At 37.8% G+C, this 24,658-nt stretch overlaps 2 protein-coding genes across 5 annotated transcripts; both read right to left on the reverse strand.

Moving 5' to 3' along the window:
* Positions 1–62: 62 nt before the first annotated feature.
* On the reverse strand, positions 63–15,044 carry rusc1 (RUN and SH3 domain containing 1). 4 transcript variants are annotated; one of them, XM_084386112.1, is made up of 12 exons: positions 14,891–15,044; positions 10,598–13,745; positions 7,212–8,213; positions 5,922–6,041; positions 5,754–5,830; positions 5,541–5,558; positions 5,113–5,287; positions 3,544–3,649; positions 3,380–3,426; positions 1,937–2,696; positions 1,681–1,845; positions 63–527 (listed from the first exon to the last, which is right to left on the reverse strand). In XM_084386112.1, the coding sequence occupies exons 2-12, from the start codon at positions 13,713–13,715 to the stop codon at positions 362–364; spliced, it is 5,754 nt and encodes a 1,917-aa protein (XP_084242238.1). In that variant the 5' UTR covers positions 13,716–13,745; positions 14,891–15,044; the 3' UTR covers positions 63–361. The 4 variants fall into 4 exon arrangements, with proteins under 4 accessions (XP_084242238.1, XP_084242240.1, XP_084242239.1 ...); XM_084386114.1 differs by lacking the exon at positions 7,212–8,213; XM_084386113.1 differs by lacking the exon at positions 5,541–5,558.
* A 340-nt stretch (positions 15,045–15,384) lies between these two features.
* Positions 15,385–19,039, reverse strand: fdps (farnesyl diphosphate synthase (farnesyl pyrophosphate synthetase, dimethylallyltranstransferase, geranyltranstransferase)). Its single transcript, XM_084386117.1, has 10 exons — positions 18,938–19,039; positions 18,328–18,483; positions 17,866–18,006; positions 17,691–17,771; positions 17,007–17,129; positions 16,761–16,849; positions 16,560–16,632; positions 16,402–16,479; positions 16,165–16,299; positions 15,385–16,055 (listed from the first exon to the last, which is right to left on the reverse strand). The coding sequence occupies exons 1-10, from the start codon at positions 18,938–18,940 to the stop codon at positions 15,855–15,857; spliced, it is 1,080 nt and encodes a 359-aa protein (XP_084242243.1). The 5' UTR covers positions 18,941–19,039; the 3' UTR covers positions 15,385–15,854.
* Positions 19,040–24,658: the final 5,619 nt, after the last annotated feature.

A 24,658-nucleotide genomic window follows, 5' to 3' on the forward strand; every position in this document is an offset into this window, starting at 1 on the left:
AAGTCATTTGTTATGGCAGAACACCTAATAATAAATACAATATGATGGTTTTATTTTTTGTTAAACTTGATACTTAATCATTACCCATTTCTATTTCCAGTTTATCTGTCTATCTATCTTTGTAAAATCTAAATATATATATATATTGATAATTTATACAGTAATTTATAATGATTTTTTTTCCCCTATATATCACAGAAAATATTCCAGACATCACAAATCAGGCAAGAGGGTCAGAGATAAACAGATAAACACGTAACACGGCTACTAATAACTACGTCTATTATATGGTCTCTTTTTCCTTGTATGCTATCCCCTGATATTTTCTCCACACAAACATACGGTCAGAATTAAAGATAAGTCACATGATAAGTGAAGCATAACCAATGGGAACAAGGCCCTCTTTGTGACCTTGACGACATCGAATCCAGTCGTGGTCCACACCTCCCAACAGAACAAGCTCCTCCCCCTTCCTGAAGCTCAGCTCGGCTCCAGTGCCTGTGTGGTCACACAGAGTTCTGACCCCCCTGATCAACCAGAACACAAGACTCAGAACATTGACAGTAATAGCAGCCGTTAAATAAAATTAAATGATAACAACAGAACCTCTATCTATAAATTGAAATCTCAGCTTAAAAACTATTTGTTATTGCAATATTATCAGTCATAGTGTGTATTTGCTTCATGTACTGCTCACTGTGTTTGTATGCTTACATCTTTCTTTGCTGTCTACACTGTGCTGTGTTCATCTTTATGGATTTGAATGTTTTGCACAATTTGATATAACTGCTAAACGCAACCGCATTGGCTCTTGTTCTGGACTAGGCAAATGTCCATTGTCCATATGACTGTGTGTGCATATGATTGACTGTATGATTTTCATGTTATTGTTCTTTATTGTGAAGCATCCTTGAGCTCGGGAAAGGTACTATATAAATTAAACATTATTATTTATCATTATTATTATTTGAACTAAATCTGAAATCCTATATAATGTGGATATTAGATAAGTGAAAAAGATTTACTAAAATGAAACTAAAACCCCCCAAAATAAAACTGAAATAATAAATGAAAACTATTTAGAAATACATAACAAAAAGTACGTAACAAAAAAACTAAACTATACTATTTAATTTAAATTAAATCAGAAAATATAAAAATAAAAGCTTATTCAAAATATAAAAAAAAACTACAATAGTATATGAATAATATTAACATAAGACTGAGTAAAAATTTTCAAAGACAAAATTGATTGTGCTTTATGGGTCAATGAGATATAAAAATTGTCCATGATAAATCAAACCTTAATGACTCTACAAATGTAGTGTAAAGTACACATTTTCCTTTCACCTTAAATACGTGCACACATCTTATTATTAAGTTATATATTTTTAAGGAAAAGCTGTTGTTTTGGAAATATAATGAAATATAATTTTGTAAGTATTGGATTTTTTTATTATTTCTGAATTCATTAAATACTTAGGTAATTAATTTATAGAACAAAATGAAAACAAAAATAGGAAAAATGATGCCATTGACCTAAATACCAATGACCCCCCCCCCCCCCCCCCCAAAAAAACCACTTAAAAAAGGCCCTAAAAAGGTTTGAACATTATTCTCATAAAATGCATAAATGTAAATCTCCTAAGAAGAATGTGAATAATACAATAAGAACTTTACCTCAGGGGCTTTGGCTGATCTCTGGTTTCATTAATCTTTTCATTTTCATCTTCTTCCTTATCTTTGTTTCTCTGGAGCTCTTTCTTCTCAGGCGGAGAAACCTGGCCAAGATTCACTATGCGAGAAAAGACGGATACGCCAGGGGAGAGCCACTGAGATGGACGTCTATAAACAGAATACAAAGATCCGTCGCATGAATAAACCTGACACATCTGAAACAAACTAAACTGACATTTTAAAAAAAACATCATCAAACCTGCTTGTTGGTGGGTTGTTGGGGCTCTTAGAAGCTCCAAAGAGCCGTCCCATACCCCAGGGAACAGCTGCTCCACTATCCCACAAGGAAAGATCCTCTCTTGGTTGCTGCCTGTTTTCAACTGGACTTTTTGGATTCAGTGACAAGCCTGTTTTGAAGTCATCTGGTGAGTTAGGACCTTTAACGTCCTCTGTGTTAGTGGCCAAACCAAAGTTCTGCCCTAAACGTTCCCCCAAACGCATTACTGCCCCCCAGCCTTGCTGAAGAGCCTGGCCTGCCTGCTGGGAAAGGCTTCCGACATTAAGAGGTGCGGAGATCTCATTCCCGTTAAACCATGATAATGGCGGATTGGCTTCCTCGTTGGTGCTGCTTGATGACAGCGAAATTGGATTGCGATAGGCTGACACATCAAGAACCTGACTTGTGAGACCTGAATTAGGGTTGGTGTCTAAACCCAAAATGCCAAGGTCTTGCTCTAACATGCTTCCAAGATTATGGCCATTTCCTTGGAAAATCCCCTTGGGTGACAAGTGGAAGCTGAAGTCTTCATTTGGCGGGCTATATATGTCAGAAGTGTGACTGGCTGGGGTAAGAGTTGGGGAGGAGGGGTCAAGGTGGTGATGCTGAAACAGCAGGTCGAGGTTAAAGGTCAGAAGAGAGAGAGGCTGCAGTAGGAGGAGAAGCTCCTCAAAAAGAGGCTGGCAAGAAGTGAGTGACAGACGCATGAAGGAAGTGGGGCGATAGTATGTTTCCAACACATCTGCGGGACAGTAAAAAAGTTATTACAGTTATTATTATTTAAAAAGTTAATTAAAAAAATGATTACATCTCGTCACTGGATCTTAAGATCTTTAATGATACTACAGTGACCTTTCATACATCCCTAAAAAAGTCCTAAAACCTGGAAATGAGTTAGTATTTTTAAACTTCCAGTTGCACTGTCAATGGGTTTTTGGTTAAAGGCACTGTATTCTAACTCAAACTTTACAACTTCTAGATTTTAAAGGAAGTTCGAAAGAGTCGTCGGAAGTGGTGGTGACGGTGAAGTCATGTGACTGTGGTGTAGTTTGTTTATAGCATAACTTTAGCTTTTTACTTCTGGCTATTGTATTTAGGCCTCAAAATTCACAAAATTTTATTTATTAAGATTATCTTGATGAAAAAAACAAGTAAGAATAATGACTTTTTGTTTTTCCTGTGGTAATCAAAACACCAGTTAAAAAATCTAAGGGTACCAGGGTGATGCTCACTTCACTTCTTTTAGCAGTTGTTAGTACATTTTTATCAATGTGAAATGATTTGAAGAAATGTAATGTTTGTATTTTTACAATCCATCGTTGGCATCACAACCCCAGAGCTGATAAGATATTGTTCCAAAAACTAGCTTAAGACGGATTTTCCAGCACTGACCACTAGAGAACAACAGTAAATATGAATGCTTACCACTGCAGGACTGTAGATGCGAAAGCCAGTAATCCAGAAGCTTGACACTACATGACAGATTAGAAGAGAATAAGAATAAGTGGAGAAAAACAAGAAGAAAGAGACACATTAGTCATTTTGCCAATGAAATCATCTTAGATAGACGGAGGAAAGTTCTGCCTTACTTGAGGAGGCCAAACAGGAAGGCGTTGAACCTGTGTCTGCTCTGCTTAAGCTGGGGAAGCCCCGCTACTTTAGTCTGGAGGTTGTGCAAAGCCTGTGTGCTTGGGCCTAAAGGAGCACCATAAATGAAGAGAAAAGATTTTTTAAAGAAACATTTAAAGGTGCAGGATGTCATATTGACAGCTAGTGGTTGAAATGAGTACGGCAGTTTAAATTCAAAATATTGGAGAGAGTTGTTTGCCCCGCCACCTCCTCCTCAGACTAGCTCACACGGGTTGCCAGATTGAGGACACGCAACAGGAACGAGCGCAATTTACAATGGAAGGCGACAAGGTAATTTATCTGCATTTTAATATGCCTCTGGTCATAGAGCTTTTTAGATGAATGGCAAGGCTTTTTAGGTCAGATAGAATCTGTAATCTCTTTGAAATACTGTCAGATGCTCTCGGGGTAAATGTAGAACCAAACCCAGTGCTTATTATATTAGGCCATTCTAATGATGTACATTTGTTGAACAGTGCTCAACAGAAATTTCTCATATATTGTTTGATAACAGCCATGGAAATGTTGTTACTGTAGTGGAAAAAGGCTGACCCTCCACCTATTAAATTGTGGCTTGAGGAATTGATGTCTACTCTACACCTGGAACGAACAATATACCTTTTGAAAGGCAATATTGGACTTTTTCATAAAATTTGGGACCCTTTAATTCGTTACCTCAATAGGAATGTTATTCATTAATGCAATATACTGTAAGTTAATTGAAGTGTTGTGAATTAATATCAACTGATTATATTCAACAATTATATTTTTTGTGTTTTTTTGTTGTTGTAATTGTATATAAGAAAATCACTCCTGGAACATGTATTTATTTTAAGGTATTTGATGACTAAATAAAAATTGAATTGACAAAAAGAATCTGTAATCTCTGACCAATTTCATTTGCTGGATTTCCATGGCTGCAATATGCAGTGTTTTCCACCAACTGGCAACCCGGGATGTCGAAATACTATTGGGTAAATTGGCAATGGGCGGGATTACATGAACCAAAACAAAAACATACATTCTGACATAGAACGCTCATTTTGAAGTAGAATAACTGGCTCAAGAATTGTTTTTTCGGAGAAACAAGAATGTGAACTTAGCATGTTTCCTAAATAACTGCAAACATAGTAGTTTATGCTTTACTACAGTCAAAAACATTGCATACAGCAACAGGAACGAGAAACCCATGTAGAAGTTGCATTTAAGCAAATCATTAATTATTTTAAATGCTAGGAAGGGCAACAGAATGAATGTGTACAATGCTGTACGGTTTATTTAAAATCATACTAAAGCTGCAAAAAATATGACACAATGAATATGAGCAGCAAAAACAAAAAAAAAACATTGAGGGAGAAAACCGAGGAATATTTAAAGATTGGAAGTATGACAGAGATGCATGAGTCAATACTGCAGGGATTCACAGTGCCAGAAAAGAAGAGAATGAAACAAGTTTGAGGATGAAGGAGAGAGAAAGAGAGGTAGAATACAAAAAAATTATATTTAATCCAGGTCCAGATGTCTTATACCTGGTTTGGTGGAGGCCTGAACCAATCCCCAGGGTGAATTTGGCCTTCTGCCTGCAATGAGGTCACTCTGGTGGGGCTTGAGTCCATCACAGAGAAGGCTGCGCAGGGCTGGACAAAGGCACTGCAGTACCAGACGACCCAGAGAAGGATTTACACTGCTGTCTCCAGAAAGAGTCTGTCAAAAGGGGTCAAGAAAAGGGCAATGGAGGATAGACAGATAAAAGAAAGGGAGACAGACAGAAAGAGAAAACATAAAAATGTGCAAAGCAATGGAAAAAAGAGATATGGGATATAAAGTATTTAAAATGAATAAAAAAGGGTAGAGTGGACAGAGGGAGCAAGAAATAGGAAAAAGAGGTGAAAAGGTGCATGACGTTAGTGTGCAAATAAGTCATTTGCAAAACTCGTGTTTATGGACTTTGATGTACCTTATTTACTGAGTAAAACTGGAGAAAGAAAAAGGAAGAGATAAGCCAAGTGCATGGAAGTGGCATGGAGAGAAGGGGGAAAAAAAACAGGTAGGGATTTACTAATTTTAGTTCAAAATTTGTACGTTTGTTTTTTCTGTGGGAATTTTTCTATTAAACTAAAGTGGGGTTAATAATGCCAAGTTTGAAACAGAAAGTTAGCACAAAACTGACCTTCTGTACAACAGTCCTGGATGAACTGAACTGAGCCAAAATGGCCTCCACTGCCACACTGACTGAACTGACAAGAGCTGTGTGACAAAAACATATAAATTTACTATTTTCTTTACAACAAAAAAGAAATAACTTTTTGTAATCATGAGATATACTATATTATATTACTTTTCTTTTCTTGCAGGCATGCAGAAGACAGCCCTTCAGCACTCAGTGAGGTCCTCACATCATCTCCCATCCAGGCCGCTTTCTTCTGCTCAGAGCCGGCAAATGAGAAGCTGCGAACCGCTATTAGGAGGGAAAGACAGCAGGGTGGAGTTAGAAACTCGATTAACGGAAGATAATGTATTACAGTTGATCCTGATTCATCCAGTGCAGTACATGACAGCAGTTCGCGAGGATTGTGTATAGATCTGATACAAATATTCATGAATAAATTATGAAAGATATTTATTCATTCAAGACATATTTGGATCTGATTTGACATATTTAGGTTTGTCACATGCATTACCATAAGGTAAGTGAAAAACAAAACATGCTGAGCAGCATAAAAAAAGAAACACCAATTATAAATGTAAAAAATTACACATATATATTATATATATATATATATATGCACTAAACACAAATAGCAAAGGTTAAATGAAAGCAAGAAGTATATTTAGATATATAAAAAATTATTACAGCTACATTATGTAACTTTTTTGTTGGAAATTAACTACATTTAAATAATGGGTGAGTACACTGTAAATCCATCTTCCAAACAATGTTTTTGCCTTGGCCTATAATAATTTACATTTTAGAGTCGGGACAGATTTTAACGGAAAATGCATGCGCCTTCGCCCAGCATTAATTCCGTGCATGTTTACGTCATAGTCATAAATTAAATAAGAGAGAAGGTCAGGATACTACTATATGTAATGGAAGGTGCATAAACAGTTTTTAATCTCTTAACCAATTACTACTTTGGTCTATTTGTCTTTTAGCCAATACTAGCTGAGTTAATAGTTAACTATAACAGTTTACACTGTTTCAGTCTGATGGCCTCAAGTCATCAGATTTATCCATGCAAAGTACCACTCACGCAATTACCAAAACAATGTTCCTCCACAAGTAACTTGCTGTATGATTCATCCGCTGGAGGGCCAAAAGTTACATACTGTAGCGTAGCTTTAGTTAACAGAATTTATAACAAAAAAAAAAGGAACACTAACAGTTGAAAAGTGACAAAAAATTACTTGAAATAAGCCATATATTATCACTTTCAGAAAGAGGTTGTTATGTCATCATGCAATGGACAACCACATATTTCACACTGTCACAGACACTGACAGTGCTACAATATCCACAGGATTATGAATGAGACACACAGACAAACAGACATAGAGCTTTACAATCAAAGAAAGTGGGAAAGAAGTGGAAGAAAGAAACAGAAATGAGAATGGACTGATTTCTTACTCGAAGTGAGCGGTGGTGGACTCTGAGAGTGAAGTATGGGAACCGATGGCTCCCGCAGAGGGGCTTGAACAGGGGGAGTGTACAGATAAGGGTAGTAAAGGGGTGCAGCAAGGGCAGGAAGGGTGTGACTACGAGGAAACAGGGGTGAGCAGAGACGGGCAACATCTGTGCCTGGAACTGGAGGCCCGGACCTGTGGGGAGGTGAGATCGCTCCTACGGGGGACAGCCGTGGTGGGGCGCCTTTATGCAAGGGGCAGTTTTTGGGGTGGTAAAGATAGTAGGCAGGGAAAGATACAAGCTGCTGTTTGTTCATTAGTGTGTTTTCATTGCTGTCATAAAACGGGTTGATTGGTGGTTTTGAGTTATCAATGTTGTCTGAGGTCAAATCAAACAGCGAGTTGTCATCTTTATAACTCTTTTTATTCGCATAGCTCCTATTTTTGAGGTTTCGCATAGTAATGTAAGTCTGCATGTCAATGTTTTTGTATGGTGTTATGTCACCCTCAGTGAGTGTGTTAATGTTAGTTGGTGGTTCAGGGTCAGTGAACAGCTTCAGGGTATTTCTTGTGTATTTGGCATCACTGTAGAGTGAATCATCATTTCTGATTGAATCTACTTCATTGTTATACTCAGGACAGAAGTTGTTTTTTGTGCTGTCAGGATCATGCCCACAGATGTATAAAGAATCTAGAAAGGTGTCAGCATGATTACAGCGGTGGTACAGAGAATTCATGTTACCACTGAGATCATTGTCTTGTTTACAGAACAAAAACGCATTGTTTTCTGGCCCAGCACAGTACAGGGAGTCCGTATAGTCGTTTTTGCTGCAGTCAGAAGTGGAATTTATGCATAATGGGTTTGAGATGTTTATGGAACCCCCACAGTGGGCCACGGCATGATTCCTGTTAGTGTCAGTGTGGTAAAATTGGGAGGCTTGTGACAGGGGAGCAGAGTGCAGGTAATAAGGTGAGGTCAAGGAAAGGGATAGGGGAGGTGAGGACACTTCAGCGGGAGCATTATGGGAACAGGAGTGAAGAATTATGAAAGTATAACAATAGAGAAGATTCAGAATCGAAAGGATGGGCAGAATGGTAAAACAGCAAACAGTAAAGAAAGAGGAAGAAAAAGAGAGAATGGAAAAATGTTAGTGTCATTTTGAAGAAGAGAGAATGCACTTGATGAAACATGATAGAGAACTCCTTCAAACATTCAATATGCTAAAGAGAGTATATTCTGCGTTATAATAACCATACAAACATTAGAACACAACACAACACAACATGACACAGTGTATGGGGAAAGTATGTATATTATTCACTGTACAAAGATGAGAACATTTATACTGTATCATAATAATACATTTAATGTGGATAGCACATTTTATGAAATGCAACTCAGTGTTTCACATAACATTAAAGGAATAGTTCACTTAAAAATGTAAATATTGAAAGATGAAAGTATTTTTTTTTTTTTTTCCTACTATGGAAGTCAATGGGGTTCATCAACTGTCTGGTTACCGACATTCTTCACAATATTTTCCTTTGTGTTCAGCAGAAGAAAGAAATTCATACAGGTTTGAAACAACTTGAGGGTGAGTAAATGATGACAGAATTTTCATTTTTATGTGAACTATTCCTTTAAATTAAAATAGAAAAAAAGAGAAAGACTAACTATTTTAGCCTAAATAAACAAGGCACAAGACAAAATTGCATTAATTGAAAACAAAGTAAACTGTTCCTCAACAATTTCCTCAAAAAATTTATAAAAATTAAAAAGTACTCAATCCATGAAAATGTATTTAATACACAAATTCCTTCTTATAACTGCACAGTACAGAGTGCCACACCCTTATATATTTTCTTTGTCTTTTTTAGCTACTTAAACATCCTACAATCTTTTATGGCAGTATATGATGTGCAAAGCCTAACAGCACTATATCTGATCCCCCAACATCTGACCGGGTGCAGAAAAGCATGCACTCTTTGTCTAGGATCTCACTAGGAGCTGTACATGGATCACATTACACCTGCAATGGCAACTTTGACTTAAAAGGCAAGCTACAAGACATATGCGTTTCAGGATATGCTCTTTCATATGCACAATATTGACAATTACTTTCTGACTCTTATCAGTAGATTGCATGTTTCATTTCAATGGATTATGGTGACTAAGTGCTGTAAAACTAAACCATCCAACTGAACTAAATTTTGAATCATACAATACATACAGTATATATAGAGAGTATTGTGATTTACTCACATAAAACCATTTTATTTTACCTTAACATGTGCTGATCTCTCTCTCTCTCTAAAATGAAGTCAGTTTGACTCAGTATTTCCTGTTTCCCTGTTGCTGTATTGTGATTGGTGTAAAGGTGAGTCACGCCTTTTCTACACTTAAAGGCATATGGTCATTTTCTTGTGCTAACTGATAAAGTAAAAAATAGGAGTGATGATGAGTGTAATGATTCACTAAACAGCAATTTAGTAACACGAAATGATAACAGACACACACCTTGAAGAACTAAACACCAAAGTGTTTCATTTATAAATAATAATATCCATGAAAAAGATGAATATTACAAATATTGCCAAAGCATGGGTTAGCAGAGTTGAAAACTAAACTTGTAAACAAAAATTATGGCTCCTCCAAATGTATTTGCTACTCAATTTACAGGCACATTAGAGGCCATTTATATCTGTTGTCAGTGAAGTAACCTGATCCAAGCAAATTTGCCTTTTCCATTGGGCAGATAAAAAGTGCAGAAAGGAGCACAGCAAAAAGGAAATTGCAAATAATAAGAAGCGAGAATAACAAGTATAGGAGTATCAAATTAATAAAAGGACACAGCAAGGCATGTCAGAAAGATGACAAAGTTGAGGACAGAAGCAGAAAGATTTGGGATGTGCATCACACTATTGTATGAGACAATATTTGTGATGGTATGATAATATATCATTTAAAGGGAAATGCCAATTTATTTGATTTATAAATTCATAGAAACTATTGACTGAAAAAATAGAAAGGTTGACTGAGGAAATTATGACAGAATGTGTGGCACGGCAAGGGAAGAGAGGATGACAGAAAAAGGGAATTAGCCTGCTGAGAGGATGAATAATTAAAAGGCTTTGTGACATCATGAAAAAACAACAGAGCATTAAGCTTGCTGCATTCTGAGATTCCCTCCAGTCTTGCTCTGCTGATTCATCTACCCATCTGCCTGTGTGACTCTCATCTTGGCTCATCACTTTCCATGCCATCAGAGCATTGTTCTTTTACTTTATCTTTAATATTCCACTGAATTTGCACTGTTTAATGATGTTGATGAACCTTCTAAGACAAAACAGGTCAGAGAAAACAAATATATTTATGAAATGCAACTTTACCTGTTGTCCTGGATTCCAAAGTCCACGCTCCATCTGCCATTCCCCTAACTTCCACTTCATCCTCGTCTTCCATCATTTTGGTGTGAACAGCTTTATCTCTTTCATCACAAATAGTCCTGAGGCTGCCTTCGCTTACGGAACAGCCAATTTGTTGGGACACTTTGGGTTCTGCTGGGCAAACATTTTGTATATTCAGGCGGCACATTTCCCTAAAGAGGGACAATGAGACAGGAGTGGGTGGCGGCTGAAGAAAAGAGGCTTGTGCTTGGGAAGTATATTCCCAGCCATCCCCATCAATTTTTTCTCTTCTCCATTTGAGGTTGTACAGGAAATCAGGGTCTGGGGTGACGACAGTTGGATCGGGTTCTGGTTGAATAGGGGCTGGATTGGAGCTCTGTTTGCTTCTGTTGCGTAATTCTTTAAATGTTGTGACTTTTAAGCCTGAAGTTAAGCCTTTTTGCAATGTGCCATCATTGGACAATTTTCGTATCTCAAGAGGTGGCGATTCTGTTTCTGGGGTGAAGGCTATCAGCCAATCAAATCTATCCGGGCGAGATGCATTGGCAGGTAGAGTGCATGGCTTAAGAGGGGGAAGTTCAGGAGGATTGGAGACAATTGGTGGACAAGGGGGCAATGGTCGTGGAGGTGGAGGAGGAGGGGTTTCTGAAATCATAGAAGTATAATCAAAACTCCCAAAGCTAACATTCGGGATGTTTGTATTGCTAAGATCAGTGCTGTAATATGAGTTGGGAGATAGGCTAACATTGGATCCACAACTGCAGCTATGATTACAGTTTCCACCATTTCTCTTACGTCGTCTTGCCATTTCTGTGAAGGATGTTGTCCTGATTGCTTCTTTCTGTTCATCTTTAGAAATGTCCTTTTCAATGAGAGTATCTAATTCCTTTACACCTGTAGATCTTTCTTTCTCAAATATGGTTCCTTCTCTCAATATGGAGTGCAACCCTTTATCTACACCATCTTCCTTGTGTGTTCTGTTAACACTGATTTCTCCAAATTGAGAGACATCAGACATTGGCGGTTGCTCATTCTCCAGGACTACATCTACACACACACCCAACTCGGGACTAAGTTTAAGCAATTCAGCTTGGGTGAGGCCTGCTAGTGCAAGCAACTTTCTGATTTCCACATCCAGAGCATGGAATGATGGAGGGGGCAGGAGTGATGGTGGAGGTGGAATAGCTGGAGGTGAGGACATTGCAGGTGGAGGTGGCAATGGAGGAGGTCTGGACGTTGGTGGTGGAAGGGACAGAGGAGTCTTTTCTCTTTCAAGCTGAGCAAGCCTTTGAGCCTCTAGACGGGCTTTATGACGTCTTCTTGGAGGAGGAATGGGTGGTGTGGGGGAGACGAGAGTAGGTCTGTCTGTATTCAGGGAGAAGTAGGGCACAGGCTGTGATGGAGGAGGAGGAAGGGCAGGAGGTTTCAAGGCTGGGGGTGAGGATGACAGTGCAGGCAAGGTAGGAACAGGGACCCTTGAAGAGAAAGGAGTAGTGTCGCTGGTGGATGAGACTGAGAAGGCATGTCCACTGATGTTCTCATAAGTGTGTGTTTCTGGGTGAGCACTCACATGCCTTGTTGGAGGCTTTGGGGGCCGGGGAGGAGGATCCAATGGCGATGAAGCAGGTGAATCAGAGGCAGGGGTTTCATCAAGGTCAGAAGGAGCTGTCAGATCTACCCCTGCATCAGAAAATTCCTGGGAATCACTTGATTTGTTGCTTTTATACAAATTCCATGCAATGTCAATGTTGCCCATTTCATCCAAAACCCCAGTGATATCCTCACTGTCAAAGTCTAACCCTTCCTCCTGAAGTTTCACAAGATATGCCAACTTAACCTCTTTGTTGACCCTCTGAAGCTTCTGCTGGTGATCCAATCTATCTCTGACAATCATCTCACCACCCAATTCCCAATGTGCCAGCCTAACAATGCGGTAGAATAGATCCATTTTGCCCAACTCTTCTATGGAGTCTAAAAAATGGAGGAGATCCACTTTGATACATTTTCCTTCTTCTGATTTCTTGCTCTCTGTGTAGTCAGAGGAAGGAGAGCAAGGGGCTGAGGGATAGCCTTCATCAGAAGAGCAAGGCGATCTTGCAGGGTTGAGATCTAATGGTAAGACATTGGAGTGAAAGGTAGGGCAATTAGAGACCGGTGAGCGAGAAGATGGACAGCTTTCAGTGGCCTCTTGGTCCTGTGATGACAATGAAAATGTATCAGGGCAGTCACACTCCAGATCTGAGCAGCTGCTAATGGATGTGGAAGAAGATGAGGTAGAAGATGTGAGGGACAAGTCTAGCATGGATTCTGGGCAGTTGCAACAAGAAGGGACAAGAGTATCATCATCTTCATCATCATCATCTTCTTCATCATCTTCACCATCACAATTGCCGTTGCCATTGACATCAATATTGCCATTTACATTTACACTGCAGTCATGATTTTTGAGGTCACCACCCTCTTTTTCATCCAAATGGTCATTTTCCTTCTCTATCTCTTTCACTGGGATGGCATGAGGTTGCTTTACTTCTGGCTCACACTCGTCTTCTTTGATGTCTTGTTTTGGAACTGCCAATTCCTTCTGAGGAGGTGGCGGCGGTAGCTTCATTTGTTGCCTGATGTTTACAGTGTTATTGTTGTTATGGTTGTGATTAAAAAGGCTGTTGCTATCCTGAGGTGAATGACCATCACAACACAGACAAGGTAGACTGGGCTCATTGCAGTTTGGATCCACAGCTGGGGCCAGGTTTGATACAGTGTGTCCACTTTTTGGTTTTGAGATTGCTGGAATTGCGTGAGCACCATTCTTCTGTGGCCGCACCAGTTTGGACTGAACCACTGGGGCTCGTGCACCTAGACCGGGGCCTTTTAACTTGGAAGACTCAGGTGGTCCCCGAGTGCCACGCCGAGGGGATGAAGATGCTGTGTTCATGTTTTTGTCATCCCTCTTAGCCCCTTGGCTTGGTTTTGCCTCTGTGCGCCTATTGTCAAACCTGCGGGAACGTGGGGGCACAGAGGGACGAGAGGAGGGGTGCATGGTGGTATAGTTTTTATGTGCCTGATTATTATTTTGATGTTTGCCTAAGGAGTTTGTAAACATATGGGGTCACATCCTGGACTTAGTTAGTACCTGAAATATCAAAAAGACAGATTCTATTTAGAAACACAAAAGCAAAAAATAAAATAAAATAAATACCACCTTGCTTGAGAGGTCAGACAAACATTCTTCATAATTTAACATAATTTGGTAAATTTAATAGCCTAGATAAAGTATTTATCTGTTGTTCCTGGACTAATATTGAACATCATTATTTTTTTCCAGTTTCTCAGAACATCATAATATACACTATTATGTTTGACTGAAACACAAGTACCAACTGTACACCACCATAACCTACTGTACACCACCTTTTTTTATTGCTGACATTCTTAGTACTAATATTACATTTTCTGTTTTACAAATAATATATAATTGTAATAATATTGACATAATAGGCCTATATAATACTTATCTATATATGTGTGTGTGTGTTTGGATCAGTATTTTGTGTACTGTAGGCCTATTATATCAATATTATAGCTTTGAGAGTCTTTTATTGTATTCTCCCAATCCATGGCCTCAGAACAAATTTGTTTTCATCCTCGCAATTCTTACATTGTTTGGAGAATAATAATATAAATATATGCTCATGCCTAGAGGGAATAGAACGTGCTGTCGCAAACTGTAGCTTTAACATATCCAGAAATCTCTTTATTTCACTATACAATTATCTATATGGTTTTTCTCTGCGGGTGCCATGTGGAGCAGAAAATCATAGCAATAACTAACGCTGTTTTCGCTCTTTATAAACACCGTGGGCAATGCACTGCTCGCGCCCAATGTCCTTGGATACAGAGGATGTAAATCTAGGCCTAGTGAGCGCTTTAGTAGGCTAAATAAACTCATGATCGACATAAATACATGAACATCCCGTTCTCTTTTTAATGTTGGTGGCTATTATATTAAATATTTAAAGAGCGTTTTAATATTATATTTAACAAGATGTGATGATACGAGTTGTGTTGACACCTCCTCCGTAGACTTTAATGCTACTGTATCAATACGTTAGACTAAAATTCACATTAATAACGTATCGGGTTATGATATAGCTTCGAAGAATTTCCATACAAGCAAAACTAAAATAAAAAGATCAGAAAATAATCAGAAAATTCGTCAATAAAACAAATTGCATCAAATCTAGCGTACAATGTAATACAAAAAAAACACGAATTTACCCAATTCCCAGAAGGATATAAAGGATGCGTTCTTCTTGATCTCGATCTCTATTCCACCGCACAAGCCATGACTCTGAAATGATTATATGCCGTAATTCTCTTTCCTCCAGTCTATCGCTCCGTCATCTAACCCTCCCCTACTCTCTCTCATCCCATCCTCGAGACCACACCCCTCCCTCAGCAGCATCTCTGGAGTGCTGCGCGCGCGCCCCCGCGGCTCTCACGCACGACTCGACACTTCTCTTGCACACACTCATTCAAACACCTCACAAAGAGAAATGCATAGTAAAAACCGTTGATCAGATTTGTTTATTTGCACATTTTTCTGTATTCTACATTTACAGCAATATTGGTGATTGATGATCACCTGACTGGACACTTGACAGACATGAATGGTAGTCTATAATAAATGTACAGTACAACCGTTAATGTGACAGGTTTCACAAAAACAAACCAACAAAAAAGCTAGAATTCCGAATGAAACTGCCCTGAAGTGCCATTGTGTTCTGCTTGGAAAGATATTTTCTCTAGGGTATTTTCTTATTATTAAATAAAATATTTTAAGGAATATGTGCATCTGTCCACTGGGTTGGTTCTTATACTTAAAAAAGTTAAATGTTGACAATACAATGCAAAAGCTGATGAAAATATATGGTTTATACATATGTATCTCAATTTAAACACTGACAGATGTACTATTTGTAGTACAATGCCTGACTTCTGAATCACCCGATTGCATTTTTGATGCAAGAATAAAAGGGGAAAAACAAATAATGATGCGACATAATTAGACTTTTTTTTTAATGCATCTAAATTCTTGACAGTATATTTAAAGTGCAGTAAAATCTACCATTTTCATATTCCAGTAAAATCCCTCACTGCATATTTATTTGACCCTGATTTCTGTGTGCCTAAAATACTCAACTACACTGGTCAAGTCCCTCCAGTTCCTTGAACCACACCCTCATTTGTTCCTCTTATATATTTTCTTGGCAAAATTAAGAAAAACAGCATGAGGCAGATTCTTGGCATGAAGCTGGATGAGTTTTTGAAGGCGGTGATAGCTCTCCTCCTCATGTTGATGGTATCGGACAGGCATTTCCAGAGTATCATACAAAGCCTTGACCCTTTCAACACTTTCAGCATCACTACGCCCATAACATGCCTGAGAGAAAGAAGACAAGTCAGAAAACCGTTAACTCTCCCACATTAATGTGTTCTATTTTTGCATTCATTATATTTGTTTGTCATTCAGCAGCCCCACACTTTCTCACCTCTAGTTCTGCCCTTTGTTCAGGTGTCATGATGCCCAGTGCGGTCACCACCAGCCAGCTGCATTTGTTGTCCTGTATATCTGTGCCGATCTTTCCAGTCACTGCAGGATCACCATAGCAATCCAGGTAGTCATCCTGTCATTGACAAACATGTTATGAATGCTTTGAGAAATTGCAACCAGATCTGATTGAGGATATTAGGCTTCAAAAGTGTTGCTTTATACTAATACCGTATACCTGTATCTGAAAGAACTCTCCCATCTCAAGTAAAATTGTTTTAGCATTGTTGTGTTCAGTCTCATTCTCAATCCCTGCCTGTAATCAATAAAAAAAAATGATCACAATAATAATTATTTTAATAAAATATACACAGAACACCTGTATGCAAAACTCACCATGTACATGGCTGCAGCCACAGGGAGATAAAACGAGTAGAATGCAGTCTTGTATTTCACAATGGCTTTGTACCTGAGGCAAATATACTGTAAATCAGTCAACGATAGGCAATTGGCAAATAATAAGCTATAAATAAATCAGCAAGCAAGTATTTAAATTGTCTGTGCCATTAGTTTAAAAAGTCCAGCTCAACTTCTCACCTCTCCATGGTGAAGCGATCAAGGTCGATTTTGTGTGGAGGTGCAGTCATCAGATCTAGAGTTTGACCTAGCTCTGTCTGGAAAGAGGTCTGTAAGGAAAAAAAGATTCACAGCTATGTATTTGTCTATTAAACAATATGCAGCTAATGTGATAGAAACAGCTTAACAGTTTTGTGTACCTTTGTATGATAAGTTAAAATGTGCGTGCATGTGTTACAGCAGACTAATAAACCTTTTGTGTGTTACCTCAGTAAAAAGCTCAAGCAGATGGACATAGTAGCGCTGTCCTCTGCAATGTCTGCGAAGAAGGCGGTAGATCGCCCCCTCCAGGAGAAAAGCGTCATTAATGGCATCCAGACCAATACCTTCCTGCCAAATTCAAAAAGAGCACAATTATCACAGTAATACTGATATACATTACTGTTATATAATATAACATAATAAACTTACAAATATAATACTTATTCCTCTTAAACAACTATGAATTTTCAATCCCGCGATCTGTACCAATTTCTTTTTAATTCAGACACAAGAATACTGATTTTTATTTTTATTAAAGGAATAGATCCCCCAGAAATGAAAATTCTGTCATCATTTACTTACCCTCATGTCGTTCTAAACTTGTATGACTTTCAGTCTTCTGTGGAACACAAAAGAAGATATTTTGAAGTTTGTTGATAACCAAAAGGTGTGTGTTCCATTTTTGACTATACAGTGGAAGTCAATGGGAACCGAAACTGTTTGGTTACCAACATTTTTCAAAATATCTTCTTTTGTGTTCCACAGAAGAAATAAAGTCATGCAAGTTTGGAATGATGACAATTTTTTGGGTGGACAGTGCCTTTGACAGTAAAAATGTAATAATCAGAATAAAAATAATCAATATTCTTTGTGTTTGGAAAAAAAATGAAATGAGCATAAATCAATTACCTTCTTATACCAACAGGGTTGACCCCTTCTTGTCATGGATGCATCCATGATGTCATCAGCCACCAAGAAAAATGCCTGAAGCTGTGAAGAAATCAAAAAGTTTTGCACAGCACTATTTTATCTTTTTTTCTTAATTTTTTCCCCAATTGCAATTAACAGTATCAATTTTACACACCAGTTCAATGCACCATCCAACCAAAAGGGCTCGGTGAGCTTCATCAGGTGGCAGTTCAGAGGGAGAAACTAACTCCCGTAAAGAACCAATCACAGACAAGCCTCGGTTTCTCTTGCCTCCAGGGGCATTGTACCGAAGCACCTAGAGAAAAATGACAAATAATACAATAGATTCAGTGCAGAGTTAATTCAGAATTTTTTCAGATCTGTTCTGGAGTTTTAAACTGCAAATGCTTTGTGTGCCAGTCTCCATGTGTCTCAACTCTAGCATAATTTGTTCTTTTGAACATTAGCATGTTCTTTATGTCTATGTACTGACACCATGACATTGACATTTGGTTGCTGATGTCACATAGTATACCTCTTAAAATACATTTCACATTAAATAACCAGTGCAGCCTGTCATCTTTTATCTTAGTCTTGCTCATGTTTCTTCAGTACTGGTTGTGAGAGTTTACTTTACCTCTCTGAGTCTGTTGAGGGCATCGGTGAGAACTGGATCAGTGAAGTCCTGCTCTGTAAGTTCAGACACCAGATTTTCAAATTCCCCATCAAAGAGCTGAGCATCTGACAACATCTTTCCTTTCTGCTGGACACCGTTACTGCACCTGCTGTCACCCTGAAGTGATGGAGCACACAAATACAGTGCAATGACATAGACATAAATACAAAAATTAGGCAAACATCTGACAACATTATTACTATATGATTTGGAAACAATGGAAATAATATATTATCCTAAATTTAAAATACATATACTACATACTTCAAAACGTATAGCCAGCTTATTGTTCATGCGTTGGGTTTAATCCGCAGTAAAAGCCTGATTTTGCTTGCTTGCTTTTATGTAACATTGCCAAATGAATAGCCGTATACCAATTTTAGGAAATAACAGCAATAATATTACTTAGCACGATCAACATAACATAAGCAATGCAACTCTCAGATGTAAACATGATCGCATAAACTTTGCTAGCTTCGCTAAGAGCCATATTAACATAATAGAACATAGCATTTAAGATTTACTCATTCACTATACACTTTTATCATGTAAGAGGTTTACTTTGACTTACCATTGGGAATCTATCCTTGTTCAGACTACTGACACACACATATTTGTGCTTTTATTTCACATGCCGAATGCAAAGTCAAGACGGCCCATAAGATCGAAGGCGTACCTCATATTGTAGTTTTTCTGTATATTTGTTTCGGTCTAAAGTCTTAATTTTAAACTTCAAGTACCGAAATGCTTTGCACATGATCTGTTGGGGCGTGTAAGCAAAAGCTCATATGACATCACGAACATCCATTGGCTGACGTAATCGAACGAGGATGGGCTCCAGAGAAATTAGCCAATGAGAATAATCTATCCAGGACGCAAAGGGTGGAGTGAATGCAAGTGAACCTATCAGATTTTGGCAAATTGTCTCTTAGCATAACATGATAGGGGAGAGCGGGGCACAGGCTCAACCTAACACTTTTTGTCTTTCTCAGTTTGTGTAGAAGTAGGGTTTAACTTCAGAGTATTTATTTTTTCCCGCATTAATTTCACACATGACATGTCTAGTACAAGTGTAGCAAAACACAAAACAGCAAAACACAGCTATAAAGCATAGTTCAAAACATTATAATAATTAACCATTTCTAAACATTGACTCTCAGTCTTTATTCACCTTTCTTATGGTTTCTCAATAGAATTCATAAAAGTATAGAATAGAATAGCACAGAGGCGTTGCTAAAGCTCTACTGGGGCACAGGTCCCCCATTGTTTGTCTGAGATAGCAACAGTAACCAAGGAGGCCGTGGCTTATGGAAGGAATATCCTGCCAAATTTAAATAAATAAATTAAATGATTAAAATGAAAATTAAAACCATATTAACGATTTCATTACAGAAAACAGCACGCAAAATATGTGACAAAATTGAGAATAAAATTAAATGATTTCATTTTCACAGCATTATCCCTGTCAAATTGAAAAATAAAATGCAATTGGTGATTTCACATTTCATTTTCACTACAGTCTCGAGGCAAGACTGCCAATATTAAAATGAAAAGCCAAACGTGAAAAAGAAACTACAAATACAGTTTTTATAATGCTCTTTAGTAATGCTCACGCAATAATAGTGACACAATTCAAATACAAATGTAAATTTTCGTTTTCATTTTAATTCCTCTTTTATTTCAGTTTTCATTTTCGTTTTCATTTTCAAAGACAACCTGCATGCAAATTCTATGTTAATGAGTGGGTGTGGCTTATTCAAGTAACGGCGCTGAGACACGCCTTCTAGCTAAGTCATCGATGTCCCGCATGAGTTAAAGGGGTCATGAACTGGATTGTTTTATTATTTTATAATGTTTCCTGGGGTGCCCTTATAATGTTAGTATGATTTTTACATCAAAAATTGTCATAATTTATAAATAAAAGCCATTTTTCCAAGCCTGATTTCAGCCTCAGATTTGAACGCTCCGTTTTAAGGGGCGTGTCTGCACTCTCTTTTTGCACTCTCACAAATGCTTACTCCAAATCACAATGTAAACACGATGTGAATACACAGTAAGAGCTTCGTTGTGTAGTGTAACAGTGTCATTATTTCATCACGAGTTTGGTAAGTGTCCAGATAAGCTCTCGCGGCTCGCGCTGTGCTGTTTGATTGACAGCTTGGGCGAATGGAAAGGGATCGTTCTTTGATCGCTTTCTGTATATAATTTAATAACAGTTTAAAAAAGATTATTTTCATAATACTACGAAAAATTATGTGAAGTTGATCGTTTAGTCACTGATGCATAAATAGTATTGAACGATTTTAAGAGAAAGATATCTGAACTTGAATAATTACACATCAGAAATCACTGATCGCAGATCAGGCATTAGAGTACACATGGTACTTACATGTTGCTGGCAGATCCGTCGGGAAATTGTGATTGACTGATTTAATAAAGTTTAACCATGCTGGAATCCGAAGGAAGCTTATGCAGACTGTCTTCTTCCACAAACAGGCACTACACAATATTTAGTAAACAGCATGTTTATTGCTTGGAAGTAGCTCGATCTGGTTTAGCAATCATCATGTCGTCCTATGTTATTTAGCATGTTTGGGCGAATCGGTGGGCGGGGCTAAACAGGCCGTGTTGAAGTAGGCGTTGATCTTCTTTTGTGGAGGCGGTGTTTTATCCTCTTTGACGTCATAGTTCCCCACTTTGAAAAACGAGTCGTTTGCTAAGCCTGATGTTTATAAAAGCTTTTATTGGACTAACAAGGTAGTTTTCAGTTCTGAAACTTACAGGATATTATTATAGTATGATGATCTCTTATATGTCAAAAGCTCAAGGAAAATTTGATTTCTCAGTTCATCACCCCTTTAAATGTGTGAAACGAAATTATTTAAATGTGATTATATTGTAATCGAGACGACGAGATATGGCGAAATCTGTTAGTGAGCTTTTGCGGGAAGCTGCCGCAGCATTAGACCGTGGAAACAACCAGCCTGACCATGTTAGTTATGATGTTAGACTCAGACTAGACCATAATCGACGATGAGGTTCATTCATGTATTAGGCTGTTTTGGAAATTCAACTATTTGGGTGTACAGAAGTCTTAGTAACACAGTTTCTACAACAATTATAGCCAGACATTAATACCCACTGGCTTTAACCGAGGACCTCGGCCACATTTAAATAATTTCGTTTCACACATTCAACTCTTGCGGGACATCGATGACTTAGCTAGAAGGCGTGTCTCAGCGCCGTTACTTGAATAAGCCACACCCACTCATTAACATAGAATTTGCATGCAGGTTGTCTTTGAAAATGAAAACGAAAATGAAAACTGAAATAAAAGAGGAATTAAAATGAAAACGAAAATTTACATTTGTATTTGAATTGTGTCACTATTATTGCGTGAGCATTACTAAAGAGCATTATAAAAACTGTATGTAGTTTCTTTTTCACGTTTGGCTTTTCATTTTAATATTGGCAGTCTTGCCTCGAGACTGTAGTGAAAATGAAATGTGAAATCACCAATTGCATTTTATTTTTCAATTTGACAGGGATAATGCTGTGAAAATGAAATCATTTAATTTTATTCTCAATTTTGTCACATATTTTGCGTGCTGTTTTCTGTAATGTACGGAGCCCCCCTAGTCCCACTTTGGCAAAAAAAAATTATTATAACTATCTTGTGGCCTCAAGATAGTAACTCGTGGCCTCAAGATAGTATCTCGTGGCCTCAAGATAGTATCTCGTGGCCTCAAGATACTAACTCGTGGCCTCAAGATAGTAACTCGTGGCCTCAAGATAGTATCTCGTGGCCTCAAGATACTAACTCGTGGCCTCAAGATAGTAACTCGTGGCCTCAAGATACTAACTCGTGGCCTCAAGATAGTAACTCGTGGCCTCAAGATACTAACTCGTGGCCTCAAGATAGTAACTCGTGGCCTCAAGATACTAACTCGTGGCCACGAGAAAGTGAGTTTTTTCAAGGCGAACGTTTCCATGTTAATGTTTCCATGGCGACGCGTCACGCGATACACCGCAGCCACAATAATACATGACAGATGTGTCGCTTTTATTTCGCTTTTCCTTTTTTATTCAAAATATTCACAAACTTGCTTACCATGTCATCAACTAGCCTATCTGATATTCCGATTCTCACATACGTGTAAGTGAGTGTGTTTAGTCGTTTAAAAACCTTTATAAATAATCTTGATCTATAACGTAATAACATGATGATGGGCGCTGCAATGTTGTCCGTCGGATTTACAGCACGTGAATTCATCAGTTTCTCCCGAAATAAATGCAAGAAAGTTGCCGGTGAACTGAGAAGAATAGAGTAAACTTTATAGTTCCTTGTCTTGCACTATGTTTGTCTAATATGAATAACACATGTCGGCAAATTATATTTGAATAGATTGTTATTGCTGCTTCACAGACATCAGTGTGTTTTACAAACTCCAAATGTATTGTTTTACTCGTGCTTATGTATTTAAATATCTGAAACCAAAAATAAACATTATGAAGTTGAAAAACTGCTTAGTTGTGATGACAGCGCTGAACGCGTCCGACTCTGGCTCAGCACCAGCCAATGCGCGAAAGCACAGTTTGAATCTGGCAGCACTGAACATTCTAAATGTGGCGCCGTATTCTCAGGGGCTAGTTGATGACATGGTAAGCAAGTTTGTGAATATTTTGAATAAAAAAGGAAAAGCGAAATAAAAGCGACACATCTGTCATACAGTATTATTGTGGCTGCGGTGTATCGCGTGACGCGTCGCCATGGAAACATTAAAAGGAACGTTCGCCTTGAAAAAAATTTACTTTCTCGTGGCCACGAGATACTATCTTGAGGCCACGAGTTACTATCTTGAGGCCACGAGATATACTATCTTGAGGCCACGAGTTAGTATCTTGAGGCCACGAGATAGTATCTTGAGGCCACGAGTTAGTATCTTGAGGCCACGAATTACTATCTTGAGGCCACGAGTTACTATCTTGAGGCCACGAGTTACTATCTTGAGGCCACGAGTTACTATCTTGAGGCCACAAGATAGTTATAATAATTTTTTTTTGCCAAAGTGGGACTAGGGGGGCTCCGTAGTACGGAAATCGTTAATATGGTTTTAATTTTCATTTTAATCATTTAATTTATTTATTTAAATTTGGCAGGATATTCCTTCCATAGTGGCTTACCGATAGGTCAATTAAATATAAATTTCATATCCGAAAGAATGATTCATTGTTATCACAAACAATCAATGACAGTATTACAGAACACAACAATGTGTTTATTTTCTGTGTGATAGCAGGCAGCGGCAAAAGTTGGATTTCTCTGACCTACATAGGCTATGTGTATTTAATTTAAGGTGTTTGAAGGCCAAAAAATTGGATAACGTGAACGTAACTCTCTATATGGCTCTGGTGTGGACGCATATATAGTTATCTTTATCGTTATCTTTATAGTTATCGTGCTTGGTGTGAACGGGCCTGTCATACTGTCATGCCTCTTGTCATACTGTAATTATAAGAATCCACAAGGTGGGAGTGTTGTGTTGTGTTGTGTTGTGTTGTGTTGTGTTGTATTATAGAGATTCACTGGCTGTATCATTTTCTTGCAAGCCCTTGAACTGGTGTTATTTTGTGAGAAGAGCTATAGGCCTATTATTTTTTATACCTCAAAAACATGAACACTTATTCCATTGTTGTCATTTCTGCTGATATGCTGCTACATAGGTCCAGGTTAAAATATTTATTTACAAGTATTAATATGTTGTTATTGTTTTTGTTTTTTTTTGCTTATGTAAGTATGAATTTTAATTGGCATTACACTAATATTACTGAACATCTGTTAACTCATTTGTTGCAACTCATCAGTGAGATTAAAAAAAGTAACATTCTAAGTGTTTCAATACAAAGTTTAAAAAGTTGGCTTAGAAAAGGGAAAGAATTAGGTCTACAGAGATACAGTACAACAGAGCAACGGTAAAGTTGTAGTATAGTAATATTTATTTTATACTAAAGAGGCGTTTAGTAACAGCAATGCATTAAAATGTAGGCTAATTAATATTCATTCAAGGACAAATTTATCATACACAGCCAGCTAAAATGATTCACTAAATACTTACAAAGAAAAAATCTACATATTTTTCTTCTAAATAAGTTTAAAAGCAAAAAAAAAAAAAAAAAAAAAAAGATTTATTGAAAGCAAACATTTCCTGTCACTTTCACTTTCCATTAAAGATCATTCAATCATGCATAATATGTTTTTAGTAAGAATCATTTGCAAGCTAGTTATATGATG

The sequence above is a fragment of the Rutilus rutilus genome, assembly GCF_951802725.1.
Source record: "Rutilus rutilus genome assembly, chromosome: 17".
In the NCBI taxonomy this organism is placed as follows: Eukaryota; Metazoa; Chordata; class Actinopteri; order Cypriniformes; family Leuciscidae; genus Rutilus; species Rutilus rutilus.

Bases quoted from the DNA above. Each gene is read 5' to 3' on its own strand.
- rusc1 (XM_084386112.1), bottom strand. From the start codon at position 13,715: ATGTTTACAAACTCCTTAGGCAAACATCAAAATAATAATCAGGCACAT. The intron at 2,697-3,379 runs GTAAGCATTCAT...ACTGTCCCGCAG, and splicing joins GCATCTACAGTCCTGCAGTG to ATGTGTTGGAAACATACTAT. The intron at 1,846-1,936 runs GTTTGATGATGT...TTCTGTTTATAG, and splicing joins AACAACCCACCAACAAGCAG to ACGTCCATCTCAGTGGCTCT.
- fdps (XM_084386117.1), bottom strand. The intron at 17,772-17,865 runs GTGTGTAAAATT...ATTTCTTCACAG, and splicing joins TTGGATGGTGCATTGAACTG to CTTCAGGCATTTTTCTTGGT. The intron at 16,633-16,760 runs GTGAGAAGTTGA...TATTTGCCTCAG, and splicing joins GATCGCTTCACCATGGAGAG to GTACAAAGCCATTGTGAAAT.